This window comes from Moschus berezovskii, chromosome 5 (genome assembly GCF_049115385.1).
Source record: "Moschus berezovskii isolate FMDL1 chromosome 5, NW_MosBer_1.0, whole genome shotgun sequence".
NCBI classification, from domain to species: domain Eukaryota; kingdom Metazoa; phylum Chordata; class Mammalia; order Artiodactyla; family Moschidae; genus Moschus; species Moschus berezovskii.
The window spans coordinates 80,661,322-80,684,077 of NC_142464.1; the positions used below are offsets into that span (position 1 = coordinate 80,661,322).

A 22,756-nucleotide genomic window follows, 5' to 3' on the forward strand; every position below is an offset into this window, starting at 1 on the left:
CAGAGTCTGACATTTATTCCTGCCAGTTAACAATATTTTGCCTCCTCTCCTGAAGGCTACTCCAAGACCTACTTGTATGAGGATGGACAAAACCATGATATTTTGCTGAAGCAAAAGGGCTTTGGGACGTGAATCTGATGAAGACACAGAGTTAGGGCCCACCCTGTATCCACAGTGTTTACCACTACCTCCTCAGGCACCCACAGAGCAGCCCTGAGAAAAGCAGAACTTTTGTCAGTATTCTCCCAACTATTTCAGGCCTGTAATTCCAGAAACCAATGAGTTACCTTAGCCCCGAACTCTGTGGAGACCTACCCTCCTTTAATGTGCCAAAGGGAAAAGTTCTGATATCATTTGAACATTGTGATCCTGTTACTTATGGACAGATAGGCACTTACTCCCTGATTTCTTCAGCAGATAAATAATTCTGTGGTTGCAAGAGAATGTAAAAATTTTAATGACTGTGTTGAGAAGTGATTGAAGCAAGATTCCAAACTGAAAATTAAAAGAAAAAGAGTTCCTTGGTCTATGAAAAAGAATCCTAAGAATAGAATAGATCTGGACAGTTCATAGACTTAGAAATTAGAGTCCACTCTTGTGGGTCTTTTAGGATCCAAGCTACAATTCCTCAGTTAACCCAAAAGTTCATTAATCTATGAGTCTTATAGGCAAGGAAGTCTTTTCTTCTGAGTAATTTGCCTCCCTATGTACCCGCTGGCTTATATCTACATGGACACAACCTCACAACATTCTTTCCACAGAATGTGTTCCTCCATTTAAATACTTCCCTCTCCAGATCTTCTACCCATAGCACCCTCTGATATTCTCCAGGTACAAATATCTTTTCTATATTCCTTTTCCTCTTGTGCCATTTATCACTTTTACATATTTACAATTATTTGGTGTGCTCATCTCTTATTAAATTACAAGCTTCTCAAGGATAGGAAATTCAGCCTCCCAAGAAACAGATACCATGTTTTGCCCCAGGAGGCACCTAGGGAATTCTTTGGGAGTAATGAAATGAATAACATTACAGGGAGCCCATTTTAAAAATAATTTGGACCCAGGAATTGATGGTGACTCTCCTGAAACAAAGGTTTGGATGAATTGCAGAAGGGGAAAGAGAGGAGGGAAAAAGACTTGTTGGAAGTGTCAGGAGCAAGCACAGAGGCGTTTTCTCTCACGGATGATAGCAAAGTTCTTAATGGAAGATGATCCCAATCAATAGAGCCAGACAGCTGATTTATATAATGGAATCACACTGAAGGAGTGGTCTTCCCCTGCAGAGCCATGTGAAAGGGGAAAAGGGTTACTAGGCTAGGGAGACCAGGGGACTCCACAAGTGTATCTGCTGGTGTTCATAAATATGTTCCCCATCAACAAACCACAGGAGAGCTCCAGAGAGCAGCCTCCTTGAGCCTGGATGCTGGAGAGTGACGGTGGGGCTGGTGCGGCTGCTGTATTTTGGCTGCTGCTGCTGCTGCTGCCACTGGGCAGATACCGCAGTGAGGGGTCTGACCGCGCTGAGTGCTCTCAAAAGCCTGGGTCTGGCCAGGAGCGAGAAGTTGAGAGTGAGGGTTGGGAGGTGGGCAGGGCTCACCGAGGAGCTGCAAACCAAAATAAGAAATCTAGGGAACAGAAAGAGAGAAGAGTGAGCTGGAGCCAAGACCTCAGGCCAAGTGGAACTGGAGGAAATGTCATCACTGGTAAAGGAGGACTTGGAGAAGAAACTGTTTAAGCCACTCTCACAGAATCTGTACGAGTTTATTGAAATAGAGTTCTCGGTCCAGGACAGGTATTACCTCTGTGTGTCAGGTAATCTGTTCTTTCTGCTATCATTTCAAAATGTAAATAACCCTGAGAGGCTTAGGTGATAGAGGGGCATTTGGGGGTGTTTACTTTTCTACACAGTAACAGCACATGTATCTTCTTGTGATAGAATTTAGCTATGGCAAGATAAAGAATTCGGATTTTACAGCATTTTTGTAAGTGCTAAAATGGAAGGCAAAATGTATCGTATTAATATTTTGGTTAATTGTTCAGAAATGAAACTGGGCATGTGCTTTTTCTGATCTGATTAGTCTCCAATCTTTTATTCAATTCACTTGCATGGCAAACAGTTTTATTTGTGTACGAGCTCATTTTAAAAAATTCAACAGAAAGCTCTCTGTATATTTTTAAACATATTGGATAACTGAGTTATATGGCTGTATTTCCAACCAGTCTGGAAAACTAGCATTCTCTCTTTTCATGCTGGGAAAGAAAAAAAAGACCTAAGATTTTCTTCTGAGGTTTATTTAGACTTCCTGGTGGCTTATTTCGAAAAGAGAAATGATCTTTTAAAAATTCTTTCTCACAGTATGCTCACAGAAACAATATTTTAATGGTAGAAATTAGTTCATGAAGATGGACCTTTAAGGAAATGTTCTCTAAACTATTCAACTAAAATATTTTTCCTCATGTTTTAAACATTCATGAAAATTGTCCAAAAGTAGGTATAAGTTTTTTCACTTAATTATGATTTACCTAACCTGTAATTATTGTGCTGAACTTAGAAATGTTTGTGCCACTACTGAATTTAATATACAGCATTTTCTTTTTCTAATCCATGATTTTTAATAGTTTTCAGGGGCTTAAGGAAAGAGGTTAGAAAACCTAACTTTCATTGTACACTTTGCTTTTTAAGGCACACAGTTCAACATTTTCAGAAAGTCTATTATACTTCCCTTTCTGATACTTTGCTTAAAAGTACTTGCAAAAGTTGTCAAGAGAGAGTACTGTAAGAGAAGTAGAACATCTTTAAAGAAAGTGCTAAGAACTCTTTAAAATCCTATAATCTCTAACAGGTATACTAATATCTACTTAATAATAAGAATAATAAGATTTATCTTATACTTTACCTAGTATATTTTGCCAAATAAAAAGTGTGAGGCCAGGTACAAAACTTCCTCAGTCCAGGAAAAAGAAAGTCAAATTATGGAAAAAGATCAAATGAAAAAATTTTAGAAACTGCATTATATTCAAACCATCAGGTCACTATATCTTAAAATATTTTGACTTAATGTATTAGAGAAAATGCTTACTCCAACATTAAAATTTAATAATTTTATTCCTATTGTAATTCTTTATAAAGCTAATTACTCATCATGTAACATTACAGTATATACACATTGTTTTAAATCCTATGAAAATAAAGCAATCATAATAATGTTTATGTATTTACCAATAATTATTTAAATCTAATTTACTAGATGTATCTTAATGCCCCCCTCCAACAATATAATTAACTGAACTTATTCTATCTGGCATGGGAAAAAAAACACTCCTAGAATTAAAATTTTGGAAATGGATGTAATTTTTCCCCCCAATATCCTCAAGTTCTGAGAAAGACACTGTGGGCTGGGGTCACCTGCTGTCTTTTTTCATAAATGACATGAACCCTTTTAATCAAGATTGGTTAAAAGGTATTGGCATTGTTAACATGTGTGAAGGAAACCTCTTTAGGGGTCAAAGTTTTCACCTGAAAAATGATCAAATAAAGTAAGTGATCACTTTCATTAGTAAAATTCAATGATTCTCTTATGTAAGAAGTAAGGGAAAAACAAGATTGTCTCAGAGGTGAGGAAGAGGAGATGGTATTGTGATATTCCAGGTAAAAGTTAACATTAAAATTAATTTTCATTCACCAGTTTCATGGCTGTCCTCTGTATCACGTCCATCAATTTGAGAGCACTTTTCCAAATGTAGCATCTCTTTATGACCATCTCAAATGCATTTAGACAGAACAGTAATTTAAAATAAAGTCGGAGTGATGCTTGCTAGTTCTAAATCTTTAGCTGTGCTTTACTCAGAAAATAACTCCATTGAGAGGAATCAGACAGGCCATATCTCAATTGTGGAGGCAGATAACTCCAGATTTTGAAAGTTGGCCACCTTCTGGGAGTAGAGAGACACATAGTTATGATTTCCTCTTTGTAGCCTCTAATCCAGCAGTTCTAAATTTGTGAAAGCCAAGAGTCTAGGGTAGTTAAATCCCATTACACATTTCTCAGATTAAATAAGATACGTTTAAATAAGTTACACTTTCTGTTTATCTGATCTGTCTTTTGTAAGGGTCTCCCAACCAGGTGATTGCAATTTACTGTTACCTGGATACTTTACTTCATCAAGGTCAAAAAACAAACATTACAAATTCCATTTCCCTCTCTGTAGTTTGCTAGTACTTACCTTGGGAATTTCATGGCACCTCAGGGTTTGCATGGTCATTTTCCCTTGGAATTGGCTTCACCTAACCCACAGAGTCGGACATGACTGAAGCGACTTAGCAGCAGCAGCAACCACCCAGAATGTCATTATCCTTGGAGTTAAAAGCAACATCTTTTTACGAAGGAGGGAAGGGCTCTATCATGTGCAGGAACAAAAAGAGACAGGTCACTTGTGCAATGAAGAGAATGCAAATGAGTTAAGGAAATTCTGAAAGACTTGAAATTGCATAGAAAGCATTAGCCATAATTGGATGGGAAGTAGCATCGCATGGTGGGCTAGACCTTGGAATGCTAGGCGTCAGACAGAGCTGGAGTGAAATGACTCAACTTTGCCCACCTGCCAGCTGTGAAATAGGGGGAAACACTATTACTTATTCAATTTAATATTCAGTTAATATTCAATAACACCTACATTTGCACATGGGCTTTCCTGGTGGCTCAGTGGTATAGAACCCACCTGCCAGTGTAGAAGATGGGTTTGATCCGTGGGTTGGGAAGATCCCCTGAAGGAGGAAATGGCAACTCACTCCAGTATTCTTGGGAAAATCCATGGACAGACAAGCCCGGCAGGCTACAGTTCACAGGATCTCAAAAGAATTGGACACAACTTAACAATTAAACAGCAACATTTGCACATAGTGTTCTTTTCTAAAAATTTATTTTTAATTAGAGGATACTTACTTTACAATGTTGTGTTGATTTCTGCTGTACAATGATGTGAATCAGCCATAAGCATACATGTATCCCCTCCCTTGTGAACCTCCCTCCCCGCTCCATCCCACCCCCTAGGTTCTCAAAGAGCACCGAGCTGATGCTCTCTTCTTAAATCCTAACTAGGAAAAAAGCAAACTTGATAAATTATATTCCAAATAAATAAAAGGTAGGGTTATATTGTTAAAATATATAGAAAAAAATGTATTGTGAAAACATATGCTGAGATGTAGAAACATAGTATACACTGTAAATAAATATTTACAATAAAAATAAAATATACAGTAAATACATAGATGTATATTTATGTTATATAGTTTATACATAAATTATATACATATTGCACTACAGATTATTTTTTAAGTATTCACATATATTTTGAAAAATATTCTCTATAGATAATTAATTTGAAAATAAACAGTATTGCTAGAATTATGAAAATAGTATGCATAAATTCTCCATACATATTACATTTTGATGCCCAAAAGAACTTCTCTGTGCAGCAGAAAATTGAATAATTTTGTCAAATCATTTATAATATTAACAATAAGAGTGTCAAATAAAAATGTTAACAGGAAAAATAAAATACTAGAGACTAGGTGTTTTATGAAGCACAAACATTAATTTCTCACATTCCTAGAGGCTGGAAAATGCAAGAACATGGTGCTTGCAGATTCAGTTCTGGTGAGGATCTTTGTCCTTATAGATCACTGTTTTCTCCCTGTGACCTTGCAGGGCAGAAAGGGCAAGAGAGCTCTCTGGGGTCTTTTTATAAGGGTGTTAATCCCAATAATACCTTCCAAAGACCCCACCTCCTAATACCATAGACTTAACTTGAGGGTTAGATTTCAAAATAGGAATTAGAGGGAACAAACATTAAATCTGTAGTACCAAGTATTACCCCCAAATCAATCTGATTAAAATATTTCTAGATAATTTATTTGAAAGCTACCTTTTGATTAAATCAATAATAACATTTTCAACAATCCCAAGACATAACTAATACATTAAAACATTTTCAGTGAGGCTTCTTGTCTTTAATATCTCACGATAATTTCCCCCATTACTTAATTTCAATGATGAAAGTAGTTATATAACTCTAGGATTATGAAATGATGGTAGTTTATGTGTTTAAATATTTCTGTACAGCTTACTTAAAAGTTGCTCCTTTTCCTCTTATCTGCCTAATTATATTGGATCATTGGCCAATTTCTTTCCACTTAGCCTCCTGAATGACAATTTTACCATGAGTGCATGTTTTACTATGATAATAGAGGCAATTATTAACAATAATGTCTATTACAAAATTAAAAGTGAAAATCAGTGGTTGGCATGAGGTTAAGATGGCTATTCTGAAAATGCTAACTAAAATAATGACACTGGAATAGGTTCATTCTGAAATTACCTGGGTCTATGCTGCTGCTGCTGCTGCTGCTAAGTCACTTCAGTCATGTCCAACTCTGTGTGACCCCATAGATGGCAGCCGACCAGGTTCCGCCGTCCCTGGGATTCTCCAGGCAAGAACACTGGAGTGGGTTGCCATTTCCTTCTCCAATGTGTGAAAGTGAAAAGTGAAAGTGAAGTCGCTCAGTCGTGTCCGACTAGTAGTGACCCCATGGACTGCAGCCCACCAGGCTCCTCTGTCCATGCGATTTTATAGGCAAGAGTACTGGAGTGGCTTGCCATTGCCTTCTCCGACCTGGGTCTATAGATATCACTAAATCATAATTGGGCAATAATACATCTGTTGTCACTAAAACCAACTGTGCAACATTCTAACTATACAAACACATTTCTGTTTTAAGACCGTGGGATAAGTTGCCACTCTGCCACTACATTAATGTGGATATGGCCACTTAATTTTAGCTGGCAGCAGAGCTCAAGCATGGAGACGAGGGGTTGGGTCTACTCCAGCCTGAGCAGACTTCTTCAACTCTTGGCTAAAGACAATTCTTGGAACCTCCTTGACTACAGAGGAGATTCTTTTGCCAAGTCAAGGAGGAAGTACTGTCTCTGTGCTGCATCATTGTATCAAAAAGTTAACTTTTAAAGCATGATTGCTCTTTTCTTAGTTTGTAGTTAGTGGGACAGTGATCATTGATGTAAGAAAACTTGATAACTAGTCGATCCTATCTTCTTATCTCTTTCTTCACTCCCTCCCTTCCACCCATCCTTGCAGCAGTCCCCAACCTTTTTGCCACCAGGGATCATTTCGTGGAAGACAATTTTTCCATGGACTGGAGCAAAAGGGAGATGGTTTAGGGATGATTCAAGCACATTATATTTATTGTCCATGTTATTTCTCTTATTATGACATCGGATCCAACCTCACATCATCAGGCATTAGATCCCAGGGGTTGGGGACCCCAGCTTTATAGGACTGCTGAAGAAAACTTTCTAAAATGTAAACTTCAGCTTGACTGTTTACTTAAAGTCCTTCAGTGACAACAACACCCCCTGTAAATCTCCCCACATATATAACTTTCAGGATAATATTTAAACTCCTTAACCTAGCATTCGAGACCATTCAGGAACCAGGTCCTGCCTTCCCCGTTTCCTATCACCTATTCCCCCTACATGTCATGCTACTGCTACTGCTGCTGCTGCTGCTGCTGCTAAGTCACTTCAGTCGTGTCCGACTCTGTGTGACCCCACAGACGGAAGCCCACCAGGCTCCCCCGTCCCTGGGATTCTCCAGGCAAGAACACTGGAGTGGGTTGCCATTTCCTTCTCCCATGTCATGCTAACAATGGTAATTGCCTGTGAGGACTAGAAGATTCAAGTATCTTATGCTTTTGTGCACATGCTGTTTCAGAACTCCCAGTACCCCTTTATTCATTCACGGCCCTTTGCAACTCAGAAAACCTGTCAAGAAGCTCTCTCAGACCTCCAGTGGGATGCAGATATCCCTTCCCCATGGTCCTATAAGACCTGTTCATTCCTCGTTCACAGGACTGTAGTCATGTGTTTTCTTTCTGAAGCCCCACACTCTGTAATCTCAGTGGGAACATGAATTGTGCTGTAGAGGAATACATTTTTTTCAGTGCCTAGCCCAGGACTTTGTACAAAAGGGGCAGTCAGATAGTTATCAAATTAATGAAACAAATTAGTGGGTCTGCAGTTAATGAGCTGGTTATCCTAACAGGTCAATGAGACCATGAATTTGCTTCAAATGATATTTTTATACAGTATCCAGTTATTTTTCCCCATCCCTATCCTCTCCCACTTCCTGAGAAGCCAGTGAGGCAGCTAGTCCGACAAGAGTGTCATCATTTGATTCTGAGGTAGAGCCTTTGTCTGGACAGACAACTGCCTTCTAGTGGAAGCAACCACCTCTGAGAGCTTGTCCTTAGCAAGTATGACAGAGGCTACTGTGCCTCCACGTCAACTCACTAACCAAGTGGCTTCTTTTCAACTCTCTTCCTTTCCTCTTCCCAAAGCTAACATCTAGACCAGTGGAAGTAGATCATTTTTAGGGCTGGATAAGTATACATGAGCAGAAATCCACCAAGTTTTGCATACAATTTCAGGAGACTCACAGAGTCTGAGTCAGTTTTCTTACCCAGGGTTAAAATCTTCCACTTAAAACCTTCCACCCTTGGTCCCCTCAGGACATGGCCCTCAATCACTCCTTTGTCCTCAAAATATGCAATCCCTCCTCTTCCAAACTGTTGGAATATGTGCTCTAAATCATAGTCTTTATTCCCTTCCTATTTCTTGCTCTAAACCCTACATAACATAGGAACTGGTACACAATAGGCACTCAGTGTTAGCCAGTCCATGAAGGAGGCTTCTGCAAGCTGTCTTCTGCGCTCCCTGTTATAGAGGAATTGCCCTCAAGGAGGAAATCAATGATCTTCCCCAAGTCAGATTGAGTGCCAGGACTGAACTCTGTTTTTTACCCAACAAAATGACTTCACGGGATTGTCTCCAGATCTTTGAAACTCTCTGTCCGTTTCCTGTAGCATCACACTGTTGGGCTTGTCTCTTTTTTGATGGCTCCTTCTTAGACCTCTCGGCTGGCACCTTTTTTTCTTCTCTACTCCATCCTACCTTTTTCCTCTGCTTTTTTCCCTATAAACCTAGTCTTGGAAACTGTCTACACAGAAAAGTCCTAAGTCCATATCTCCATTCCTAACTATCTCCATCTCCATATTTCCATCTCCTTCTCCTCCCAGATACTTTATGGATCTCACCTGTATGTCAAAAACTAAACTCACTATTCTGCCCAACCAGTCCACCCTCCATACTTTTGTATTTTGATTTCCATCCAGTGTTGTTTCCATCAAGTGTTGTCAATGCCTCATTTAAAATCTTATTTAGATTTGCTACTTCTATTTTTGCTGCTCACATCTTATGCCTAGATTCCAACAACCTCATAAAACAAAACAAAGACAAAAACAATCACTATAAACTATGCACTATCCTATATCATTTACATACTTTAATCTTTACACCCTGTGAGTCTGTATCACTCTGATGTCCACTTTACAACATGGGACAGCTGAGGTTTAATCTCTTTATGATTAAGTTATATGCTCAGACCACAGTGTAAGAGATGATGTCATGATTTGAATCCAGAATGTCTAATGCCAGAGCCCACTAAGATTTACTGCCTCTTCTATGGACCTCCAGTTCCTCTTTCTTTTCTTCTTCAATGTTCTTGGGCATCACTGATCCCCGAAAAACACTCCTCTAATGAGGTGCCTCTGTATTAGTCTCTTGCTCAAGAAGGAAAGAGATTTATTGAATGTGTGTTACTGTATGACCTTTCGCTGAACTCCTGACACAGTGCCCCCTTAGATTTGTCAACCTGCTCAGATTCACTTCTCTAGGAGACTGAGTTCAGGTCCATTGTGAACTCAAAGCTCAACTGGTTGCCTTAATTTCAGTATCACCTGCACTTTCAGGATAACTAATCTCTTCACCAGCCCCAACTCTAGAGCCCTCAGTATCCAGGCCAGACTTCCATCCTTCCCACCAGAGGGGGGACTCAACACCACAAGTCCACAATGGTTTCTGTCACTTTTCAAAACATTTTCACAACCTAGTTAACCTTATCCTTCATCATGTGCTAACACCAATCAATCTATGCCATCCACTGTCTCTAATCCTACCTGGTGAAGTTCAGGGTCAATTGTTCTCTCAGTTTCTCATATATTCTTCACCTAGAAATGCCTTCAGTATCATCCCTGCCTTTCTGAAACTGGACTAATTTAAAAGCTCTACCTCCAACTCTGTCTCTTCCATAATTCTTTCCTTAACTTTTCCAATATTCTTTCTTCTAAGAACTCCTGTTGAGCATATACTCTGTTCCAAATTGCTGATCTATTACTGTGACTATATTGTAATATATTGTTTTCATCTTCTTAACTAGGAAGCCAGGCCAAAGTGATACTTTCTAGAACCAAAAGACAGTCTTCCTCAAAGACAAATTCCAGTCTCACTCTGAGGAGACAGAACCAGCCTGCCACACTCCAAGTGATATCAACCATCTTGAGAGCTTAAGATATTCGATTCCCACTGCCAATCCTCTATGATATAATTGTGTACCTTCATAATACATATTTTATATGACATGTCTGTTAGCCTTTTCTCTTCAACAAAACCATAAGTTACCAGAGGGCAGTCAATCATTTACCCCCATTGGCAATCGTAACAGTTCTGTCCGACAAATTATGGATACCTAAGAAATACTCCCTTGATAACCCATTGAGAACTTTCAATTCAGGAGTTCTAACATCAAATGCTGATTCTTCTAGTGTGTTCATATGAGACCAAACTCAATGATTTTAAGGCCAGAGAATTATTTCCCTTATGTCGTTCACATAAAATAAGCAATGCTTTCCCCACACCCTTCAAAATATAGTACTAAAGTTTTTGTCTCAATGGCGCATTTCAAATACTAGAAGTTTAGATACACTCTGGAGAAGATTAGAAACCTCAAACAATACCAAATAGGTTAGTAAAAGCTGTGTTACAAGCAGTCCTGCATCTAAAATCACACAGCAACTTTAAAAGAAAGTGTGCATATTATTTGCATGCTCTCTCTTCCACAGTTGGTTGCTGGGTGAGCAGAATGGTTTACTTTCCTGACCTCATTTTCTTATATTGTCATAAATTAAAATTCCAACTTGTTCTGGTAAACACTTTGGCACTGACTGTATGCTCACGCTAAGCCTCTTATTTCCTGCCCTGAGTTGAACTCCAGCCTCTACCACAAAGCTCAGAGCTGAAAGCAGAGAGCTCGGTGTTCTATCTGACAGACATTACCGCGGCTGTATGTGACCACAACTGTAGCAAAAATAAAGTTAACACACTGATAGAACAGTGAGCAAATTTGAGGGAACATTCATGAAGCTTCAGATACCTCAGAGTTCACAACTAGGGTGCAGATATAGTGTATGTTCAAGTTCATTATATGAAAAGCAGATACATAAATACAGAAAACTATGACTTGGTGAATAATTTATTATCTTGCAAGAGTCTATGTAAACGAAGTCTTTTTCTGTCCTACAGTGACTAAAAATGAAGAAGTAAAAATAATTATGGTGAAACACTACAGAATAGGTTTAGATGAAAAATATGAAGTAACCAAAAAGTGGTCTTTGAATGATCTGCAGATGATCGATGGAAAAGAAGCAGATACAGTAAGTGTTATGTTTTGTAAGGGAGCTATGGAATCAATATGCTGGAGATCTTGATGGTCAATATCCTACTTCATACATTGTTGACATATACTGAGTATTAAGATGACATATTGTTCTTAAGTAGTACGGTTTAATCTACTGGGATGATCTACTGGTTTGTTTTTTCTGTTTCTATGAGTTTAAATTTGAATTTTATCTATTAGTTTTAGAAGTGTCTTTCCCAAGTGCTTCTTAACAGGTAAAACAAAATCTTCTAGTCTGTTCTAAAACTTTAAATATCTGACACTTTCACCACTCTCTCCTGATCCCAACTTCCTCCACAAGTTGTGGGAATTCCTTTCCTCACCTTCTTCAGATGGTACTGCCAGTTAGCTGCTTGATCCTCCAGAAGGACTGATAACTCTAGGAAATCCTACAGCCTCAGTGTTGAGAGTAGAGAAAGAGTGTGTAATCTCTCACCTGACCCCTCGAAAGTGGTTCTCCCAAGTCTCTCCTTAAATTCTACTGATGGAAAACTCGTTACCACGTGAAGAAGTCCATTCTATTTCTGAATTGCCATCCTTTATCTTTACATGTCCTACTTATGTTTTATTATTTTTTTAATATTTATTTATTTGGCTATGCCAGGTCTTAGTTGCAGCATGTGGGATCTAGCTCCCTGGCCAGGGATGGAACCCGGGCCCCCTGTGTTGGGAGCATGGAGTCTTAGCCACTGGACCACCAGGGGAGAAGTCCCTTCTACTTAATCTAACCAAAATCTGCTTCACTATGACATCTACCCATTGGTTTTGCAATTTGGTACAACCAGAACGAGCCAAACCCTGCTTTCACATAGCAGCCTTTCCAATATTTGAAGACAATTATAAGGTTCCCTCAAGTTTTTCTTTTCTGGGTTAAATATAACCATTAATTCTTTAAATGATGTTCATAAGAAGATTAAATAAGATAATATGACAGAACCATACAAACACTAAGAGGGAATAGCACTGTTGTTATTTTATGCAGTGACACCTTCCACTATGCTATTTTCTCTCCTCTGAAATGCTTCAGTTTTTCTAGAATTAAATACAATACTTTAGAGTTAGTGTGACCTGTTTATAATTCCTTTGACCTGAATTCTTATTTCTATTAAACACTCAACTGAGCCCTCAGCTCTTTTGGGCATGAATTGCCTTTTAACCGGATCTGCCATACCCTCTATGTACCTAGGATAAAATGTAAATAAAGGCCCTTGATCATCTGGCTCCTTTATCTCTGGTCATTCTCCCTAAAACTTTATACAGTGAAAGTACTTAACTACTGACTCTTGGGACTTAGAATGCCAGTCACCTCCGTCCCTTACCCCATTCTTAGGTTCTCCTTGAAGTGAAGTCCTACTCATGTCCCCGAGCCCTACAACCCCATTGCATTATGGATGTAAATAATCCAACAAACTGCAATTGTTGGCTTACTCTGTCTCCCCTCTGAATAAGAAAATGCAACCCTTACTCTTCATCTTTATTGTAGCCTTCTGCCTAACAGATATTAGGGATTCAAATACTTCTGTTATTGTTGGATGAATTAGAATTTAAGCTCACTTATTCTTCATCCTATTCAATGCCATACTCTTAGTTTGGTCTATTGTTCCCACCTATCAAATCTTCTAATATTTTGATTTGTTAACATTCACTGTAGTATGGTGCAGATTTAATTTGAACAGCATTTAGCACTTCATTCAAGTCAATAATAAAAATGATGAAGCAGGCAGACCTAAGTATACCTTTGGGTAACTGATAGGTTATCATAATTACTGCTATTATTACCATTACTAGTAGCACTGCTACATGCTACCATCTCACACTTAGTAAACGTTAAGTAAGGTTATCAAATGACAGGAACCAAAAAGCTCTTTCTAGATATAATTTCATATAATTGTCACACCCATGAATTAGATTCTAGCATTACTCCTGATTTACAGATGAGGAACATGAGACATAAAGAGATTAACTGACTTGCCCAAGGTCAAATAACTACTTTAGTAATGGATTTAATACATTTAATAGTAATCTAACTACTTTAGATTTTACCTCCAAATCTATTAACTCATCTTCTTTGGACTTGGTGTTTACCATTTATACAAATTTTTATATTTGTTCATGCACTGAGAATTTATGGTATATTAGGTCTTGCTAGGCTCTGATGATAAGTGGTAAGTTAGATGGACACAAGTACTTAATTCTGCCTTACTTATCTAGTCTGAATATCTAAATTTTACCCTTAAGATCTTTACTGAAATCAATATATGTTATCTGCTGTTATCTTCCAGGAATCCTGTTTTTAAAATTTGGTATATTTGACAGGACTTCTTGGTGAAAGTATGCTGGATTTCATTACTTTCTTTCCTAAGTAATACATAGCATTTTTTCTGGCAAGACATTCTACCTAAACGTTCAACACTTTAGGAAATAAATATTTTTGGCATGTCAATATGCTGGAACATTACATGGCCATTAAAAATCATGTTTCCAAAAGAATACCTCAGAACACAATTGTTCATCATTTAATACGTTTTGTAAAAGTCACCTGATATAAAACTTTTCTATAGTATTATCTTATTTTACATATTTAACCTATCATAGTATCAAAAACTTGAAAGCTGAACCTCAAATTTTAACACAAAAATATATAGATGTATGTATATGCATATATGAAACTAACCAGTACTTTAGCAATAATTATCTCTGTGTGATAAGATTATTATAATTTTTAAATTATTATCTTCTTTATACTTTTATATATTTGCCAAAAGTTCTGTGTTGGATTGAATTTTATCAGAAATCAATGTCAATTTCATTAATATGTAGTTTTAGGAATTAACCATTCCCATTTCTTTTTTTTTTTGACCATTTTCTTCTTTTGCTGTAAGTTCTCAAATATTTACTGATGTCATAATTATTTTCTACGAGCTTGGTCAGTGCCAAGGAATGTATTAATCAAGCCTGTCAACTCAGATACACTGGAAGCAGCGAACTCTGCTCTATTTTATCCCCACTTTTCTGGCATCTAATTTCATTTCTATGTTGTTGATTCTTCCCTTTCATATTTGAAGATCATTATCTTTCATAGTGAACTAGATAGATACAAAAGAGAAGTTGAGTATTTCTAATTTTCTCATCTCTTTAGGACCTAAAATATTAAACTGTCAGAAGAAAACCTGTAATATCCAAAGTGTAGTTCTTTTAAATATTTCTTTCCTGTGGATGAAGTAAAAATATCTCAGTTGTTCTGGGAATTTCCACTTCTCTTCCCTCTTGTAATTGAATCCTCAGGAGTCAGCATTTATTATATTTTTCTCAATAGCAATGATACAGTTTTAAAGAGAGCTATTTGAAGCCAGAAAGTTGTCAACTTTAAAATGGAATGGAATTGAAACTGAAGTCAATTTATATTGCAGAAATCAAAATGATGGGGGACTTGGAGGCTGTTGTGGTGCAACAGGAGAGAGGATGATGTAGCAAGAAATGGGGCTGGGCTGATTGAGAGCTTGGCTCTCATCTAGGCTCTGCCAATAACTACATGTGTGACCTGGGCTACAACCCTCTGGAAACTATTATTCACAATTACAGTACATTATATTATAATCTATTATAAATAAGAGATTATAGGATGAACTATGAGATTCCCTTTTAGCTCTATCAAAGAAAGATAGAGATAGAAAGGGGAAGAGGGAGAGAGGAAGGAAGGAAGGAATGAAGCAGGGAAGAAGAGGGAGGGATGGACAGATGTGTATTCTATGTTCATGCCTGCTTAGACTTCACTTACTAGGCTAATGGAAAAACTTAATCCTCTCCAAGTATTTCAAAAACATAAAGCATATTTTCTACATGACAAGGAGCAAATGGTTCTGTGAGGAAACTACATAAGAAGTGTGATTAGTATCTGGTGATGGAATGGGTGTAATTTCCTTTCATTGAGATTCTCTGCACAAGTGTCTTTCAACTGGCAATTATGACAGTTAGGAAACATTTTGCAAGGTGTGAGTTGGGGAAATGCACTTAAAATCACATCACTCTTGTACATTCTTTAAATATTGCTTTGTTCTTAAAAAATTGTAATAGTGCAAAGCAAGGTGGTATTACCACCAGTATCATAATCTCTGGCGGCAGATCTGAGAAAAGGAACTATCATTCATTAAGCTCCATCCTAGGGTCACAGTTTATATGATTGCTGCTGCTGCTAAGTCACTTCAGTCGTGTCCGACTCTGTGTGACCCCATAGACGGAAGCCCACCAGGCTCCCCCATCCCTGGGACTCTCCAGGCAAGAACACTGGAGTGGGTTGCCATTTCCTTCTCCAATGTGTGAAAGTGAAAAGTGAAAGTGAAGTCGCTCAGTCGTGTCCGACCCTTAGCGACCCCACGGACTTCAGCCTACCAGGCTCCTCCATCCATGGGATTTTCTAGGCAAGAGTACTGGAGTGGCTTGCCATTGCCTTCTCCAGTTTATATGATTAACCTCATGTAAACTTCATAGCAACCCTATCTAAAAGTGAAGGCCAAATCTGATAAGGATCTTGTCCATGGTTATATCAGTGTCAAAACAGTGGTCTCACTTCAAAACCCTTGTTCTTTTTTTCCTGCCTGCTGCAAGAATTTTCCTATTTAAAAAATTGCAATAGAGGTTAAAGTGTCTGCCTGCAATGCAGGAGAACTGGGTTCAAACCCTGGGTCGGGAATATCCTCTGGAGAAGGAAATGGCAACCAACTCCAGTATTCTTGTCTGGAGAATCCCATGGACGGAGGAGCCTGGTGGGCTACAGTCCATGGGGTCGCAGAGTCGGATACGACTGAGCGACTTCACTTTCACTTTATAAGCTTTTCACACTATACAACAACAAATTATTAGTACTGTTGTTTGGTTTTGTCTCTCTCTACCTCCTTATCATTTAGGACAATGTTTACCTCCACTTCTCTTTTTCCCTTGTGGCTCAATTAGTAAAGAATTCGCCTGCAATGCGCAAGACCTGGGTTCAATCCCCGGGTTGGGAAGATACCCTGGAGAAGGGAATGGCTACCCAATCCAGTATTCTGGCCTGGAGAATTCCATGGGGTCCCAAAGAGTCGGACACAACTGAGAGAACTTCACTTTCACTTCACTTTCAGCTCAGTTCAACATGTGTTTGTTGAGAATTTCATTGTTGCCATGGGTAAGCACCAGGAACACAAAAGATAAATGATTTAAAAACTCTGCCCTCAAGGAGAGTTAGAAGTTAGCAGATGATGAATTTGAAAGCATTTTATAAATTGAAAAAGCACTTCATAAATGCAAGGCATTGCTGTTACTACTATTAGTAACAGTAGCAGTTATTATTATTTTACCATGTAGACCTAGATCAGATTTGATGCCTACTTTTTCCCAAAGCATCTCCACTAGAAGTACAGAGCCTAACTCAATCCAATGAGTCAGTGTCAAATTGTCAGTTTCAGTCAAACAATTTAATGATCCTTGTCATTAACTTTAAAAGTAATTCCTTGCTATTAACTTCAAAGCCAGCAAGTTGGTGACCTGCCTACCTGCTGCCTGCCTGCCAAGTCACGCCAGTTGTTTCCAACTCTGTGCAACCCTATGGACTGTAGCCTGCCAGGCTCCTCTGTCCATGGGATTCTCCAGGCAAGCATACTGGAGTGGGTTGCCATTTCCTGCTCCAGAGGATCTTCCTGACCCAGGGATCGAACTGCGGCTCTTGCATCTCCTGCATTCACAGGCAGGCTCTTTACCACTAGCACCACCTGGAAAGTTAGAGACTTAGCAAGTATGCATGCATGTATGCCAAATGCTGATTCTGTATTTCCCCCTTCTACCACTGAAATAGCAAAAAGGACCAACTTGCTAGTTGAGAAAACGTTTCTCCTTTTCTCCCCTGTGGAAGTCTGCTAAGTGGGTTTATTCTTCTCCATCCCCTCCATCCTCTCCAATTCACTACCCTGGGAAGATTTGATAACTACACATTCTAACATATGTTTTATTTGCATATTGAAAAATCAAAGATGCTTCAAAATGGTCTTTCTTATTGTTATTCTTTTTAGAAGCAATATGTTTGAACCAGGTAGCTTTGGAAAACTCATTTCTAGATTTTTGGAAATATGTTTTATATCTTACAATCAATAAGCATACGAAAGAATATGAGAGAATCCAGGAAATCTAGCTACTTTCTTAGCTACAAACAAAATCTTGGCTCTCTTTTTCTTCTAGGACAATCCATTCTTTGATCTGCACTTCAAGAAAGTGTACAGTTTGGAAGCATATAGTTGTGCTTCGAAATATGCCTTTGCTCGGACTGTAAACAAGCTGAATCATGCATACCTCAAGAAGGACTTACAGATCGTGAACTTTGATTCTACTTACATTAATGATGATTCCATTTGGTCCTCCAACAACAAGGATTGCTTGGTCCTTATGAGAATATGCTTTTATGCCTTCAATTTAGTGTGCTTGTCCCTGTGTCCTCTGCCACTCTGAATACATATACTATGTCCTTTCATCAGTGTTCTATGAAAATGGTTCCCTAAGTAAATATTGATAGTCATGATTTTGTTTTTTCCCTTTATCGGTGACTATTATTTATATGAAAATAAAGTGATGCTTTGTGAATTGCCGTGAAATGTGCTTTAATGCAGTCATTCAATATTTGGGACTCTTGCCTATGTGTTCTTTGGTAACTTTGGAAGGATTTAGATGGTTTTGCCTAAATTATTATTCTACAAAGGGGTATCAAGAAGTATCTTGAAAGACCACAATAAGTAGAAATGCATTATATGTTCATGGATAGGAAGATTTAATATTGTCAAGATGTCAATACTACCCAAAGCAACCTGCAGATCAGTATAATCCCTATAAAAATTCCAATGATTTTTTTTTTTTGCAGAAATGGAAAAGTCAATCCTCAAATTCATATGGAGTTACAAGGGGCCCAACATATCCAAACAATCTTGAAAAAGAAGTACAAAGTTAGAGGACTTACCTCTCCCAGTTTCAAAACTTGCTACAAAGGTACAGTGATCAAAGCAGTATAGTACTGGCATAAGGACAGATACATAGACCAATGGAATAGAATTGAGAGTTCGGAAAAACTCTTACATCCATGGCCAACTGAATTTTAACTAGGGTATCAAGTTCATTCAAAGGAGAAAAATAAAACTCTTCAACAAATGTGGGCAAAACTGGGTATCTACATGCAAAAGAAAGAAACTAAACTCCTATCTTACACTTTAAACATCCCTTAAATGGATTAAAGATTTGACTGCAAAACATGAGAGCATAAAACTTCTAAAAGAAAACATAGGAGTAAAACTTTAGAACCTTGGATTTAGCAGTGGATTTTATGACATGAAAATGAAGAACAACAAAAGAAAACAGATAAATTAGACTTCAACAGAGTTCCTTTTGCGTTAAAGAACATCATTAAGAAAGTGAAAAACAAACCTACAGAATGAAAGAAAATATTTACAAGTTATATATCTGATAAGGATCTATACAAAGAACTCCTACAACTCAGTAACAAAAAGACAAACAACCCAATTTAAAAATAGGAAACTCGAATAGACATTTCCGCAAAGAGGTTGTACAATAAGCACAAGAAAAGAAACTCAGCATTATTATTCATTCAGTTCAGTTCAGTCAGTTCAGTCGCTCAGTCGTGTCCGACTCTCCGCGACCCCATGAATCACAGCACGCCAGGCCTCCCTGTCCATCACCAACTCCCGGAGTACACTCAAACTCATGTCCACAGAGTCGGTGATGCCATCCAGCCATCTCATTCTCCGTCGTCCCCTTCTCCTCCCACCCCCAACCTTTCCCAGCATCAGAGTCTTTTCCAGTGAGTCAACTCGTCTCATGAGGTGGCCAAAGTATTGGAGTTTCAGCTTTAGCATCAGTCCCTCCAATGAACATCCAGGATTGATCTCCTTTAGAATGGACTGGTTGGATCTCCTTGCAGTATAAGGGACTCTCAAGAGTCTTCTCCAACACCACAGTTCAAAAGCATCGATTCTTCGGCGATCAGCTTTCTTCACAGACCAACTCTCACATCCATACATGACCACGGGAAAAACCATTGCCTTGACTAGACGGACCTTGGTCGGCAAAGTAATGTCTCTGCTTTTTAATATACTATCAAGGTTGGTCATAACTTTCCTTCCAAGGAGCAAGCGTCTTTTAATTTCATGGCTGCAATCAGCATCTGCAGTGATTTTGGAGCCCAAAAAAACAGAGAAATGTAAATAAAAACCAAAATGAGATACAATTTCACTACTACTAGAATGGCTATTTAAAAAAAAATACAGAAGATAAGAAGTGTTGGGAAAGGTGTGGAGAAATTGAAATTCTCTTACATTGCTTGTGGGAATGTAAAATGCTATAACCATGGTGGAAAACAATTTGCCTTTTCTCAAAAAGCAAAACACATAATTACTAAACAAACCAGCAATTTTCCTCCTAGGTATATACCCAGAGGAATTGAAAGCAGGGATTTTAATAGATATTTGTACACTAGTGTTCATTGCAGCATTATTCACAGTAGCCAAAAGATGAAAACAACCCAAGTTGTTTTCAACAAATGAATGGATTAACAAAATATGGTATATTCATACAGTGGAATATATTTTGCCATACAACATGGATGAATACTGAAAATATGTGAAGTGAAATAAGCCAGTCACAAAATGACAAATCTTATATGATTCCACTTATATGAAATCCCAAGAATAGGCAAAATTAGAGACAGAAATTAGAGATTACCAGGGGCTGGGAGGAAGAAGGAATGGGATGTTACTGCTGAATAGTTGTAGCATTTCTTTTGGTGATGATACTGTTCATTTGTGATGATGAAAAAGTTTTGGAGATAGATGGTGGTACTGGTTACACAACATTGAAAATGTAGTTAATATTGCTGAATTATACATTTTTAAATGGTTAAAATGGCTAATTTAGTGTAAATATATTTAACTAAATATATTTTAGTTTTTAAAAATAACAATATAATGTGCTAAAAAATATCCAATTATACACTTTAAATGGGTGATTTGTATGGTGTGTGAATTTTCGCGGAGAGTCAGACACGACTGAGAGACTGAACTGAACTGAAAACAAGTCTTGCTTTGCCCTCTCCAACTAACAAAAAACTATCCATGTAGCTCATTTGTTTGCTTCTCAGGTAAAAAGTTCAGAATGTAGTAAACAAAAGTGACCACTTCCCATATTGGAGTGATCTCTTTAATGATCAAAATAGTCTTATATTTGGATTATACACTGGAGGCACTAAAGATTTGTGTATTTATTTTCTTGACAGTTATTCTTACTAAAGAAATCAGACATTTTAGGTTCAGTTCAGTTCAGTTTCACTTCAGTCGCTCAGTTGTGTCCAACTCTTTGTGACCCCATGGACCACACCACGCCAGGCCTCCCTGTCCATCACCAACTCCTGAAGCCTGCTCAAACTCATCTCCATTGAATCAGTGATGCCATCCAACCATCTAATCCTTTGTTCTCCCCTTCTCCTCCTGCCTTCAATCTTTCCCAGCAACAGAGTCTTTTCAATGAGTCAGCTCTTCACATCAGGTGGCCAAAGTATTGGAGTTTCAGCCTCAGCATCAGTCCTTCCAATGAACACTCAGGACTGATCTCCTTTAGGATGGACTGGTTGGACCTCCTTGCAGTCCAAGGGACCCTCAAGAGTCTTCTCCAACACCACAATTCAAAAGCATCAATTCTTTGGTCCTCAGCTTTCTTTATAGTCCAACTCTCACATCCATACATGACCACTGGAAAAACCATAGCCTTGATGAGATGGATCTTTGTTGGCAAAGTAATGTCTCTGCTTTTTAATATGCTGTCTAGGTTGGTTGTAACTTTCCTTCTAAGGAGTAAGCATCTTTTAATTTCATGGCTGCAATCACCATCCACAGTGATTTTGGAGCCCAAAAAAATAAAGTCAGCCATTGTTTCCACTGTTTCCCCATCTATTTGCCATCAAGTGATGAGACCAGATGCCATGATCTTACTTTTCTGAATATTGAGCTTTAAGCCAACTTTTTCTCTCTCCTCTTTCACTTTCATCAAGAGGCTCTTTAGCTCTTCTTCACTTTCTGCCATAAAGGTGGTGTCATCTGCATATCTGAGGTTATTGATATTTAATGATCTCTTTATTAAGATCTCTGCAATCTTGATTCCAGCTTGTGCTTCATCCTGCCCAGTGTTCCTCATGATGTACTCTGCATATAAGTTAAATAAGCAGGATGACAGTATACAACCTTGACGTACTCTTTTTCCTATTTGGAAACAGTCTGTTGTTCCATGCCCAGTTCTAACTATTACTTCCTGACCTGCATGCAGGTTTCTCAAGCGGGAGGTCAGGTGGTCTGGTATTCCCATCTTTTTCAGAATTTTCCACAGTTTACTGTGATCAAAGTCAAAGGCTTTGGCATAGTCAATAAAGCAGAAATTGATGTTTTTCTGGAACTCTCTTGCTTCTTCGATAATCCAGTGAATGTTGGCAATTTTATCTCTGGTTCCTCTGCCTTTTCTAAAACCTGCTTGAACATCTGGAAGTTTGCGGTTCATGTATTGCTGAAGCCTGGCTTGGAGAATTTTGAGCATGACTTTACTAGTGTGTGAGATGAGCGCAATTGTGCGGTAGTTTGAGGATTCTTTGGCATTGCCTTTCTTTGGGATCGGAATGAAAACTGACATATTCCAGTCCTGTGGCCACTGCTGAGTTTTCCAAATTTGCTGGCATATTGAGTGCAGCATGTTCACAGCTTCATCACTGGAATTCCATCACCTCTACTAGCTTTGTTCGTAGTGATGCTTCCTAAGGCCCACTTGACTTCACATTCCAGGATGTCGGGCTCTAGGTGAATGATCACACAATCGTGATCAACTGGGTTGTGAAGATCTTTTTTGTACAGTTCTTCTGTGTATTCTTGCCACCTCCTCTTAATATCTTCTGCTTCGGTTAGGTTCATACTATTTCTGTCCTTTATTGAGCCCATCTTTGCATGAAATGTTCCCCTGGTATCTCAAGTTTTCTTGAAGGGATCTCTAGTCTTTCCCATTCTGTTGCTTTCCTCTGTTTCTTTGCATTGATCAATGAGGA

The 22,756-nt window shown here is 38.3% G+C and overlaps 1 protein-coding gene across 1 annotated transcript; it reads left to right on the top strand.

Moving 5' to 3' along the window:
- The first annotated feature begins 1,614 nt into the window (after positions 1–1,614).
- EXOC1L (exocyst complex component 1 like) lies at positions 1,615–18,195 on the top strand. Its single transcript, XM_055434821.2, has 3 exons — positions 1,615–1,815; positions 11,496–11,626; positions 17,857–18,195. The coding sequence occupies exons 1-3, from the start codon at positions 1,695–1,697 to the stop codon at positions 18,121–18,123; spliced, it is 519 nt and encodes a 172-aa protein (XP_055290796.1). The 5' UTR covers positions 1,615–1,694; the 3' UTR covers positions 18,124–18,195.
- The last annotated feature ends 4,561 nt before the right edge of the window (positions 18,196–22,756 follow it).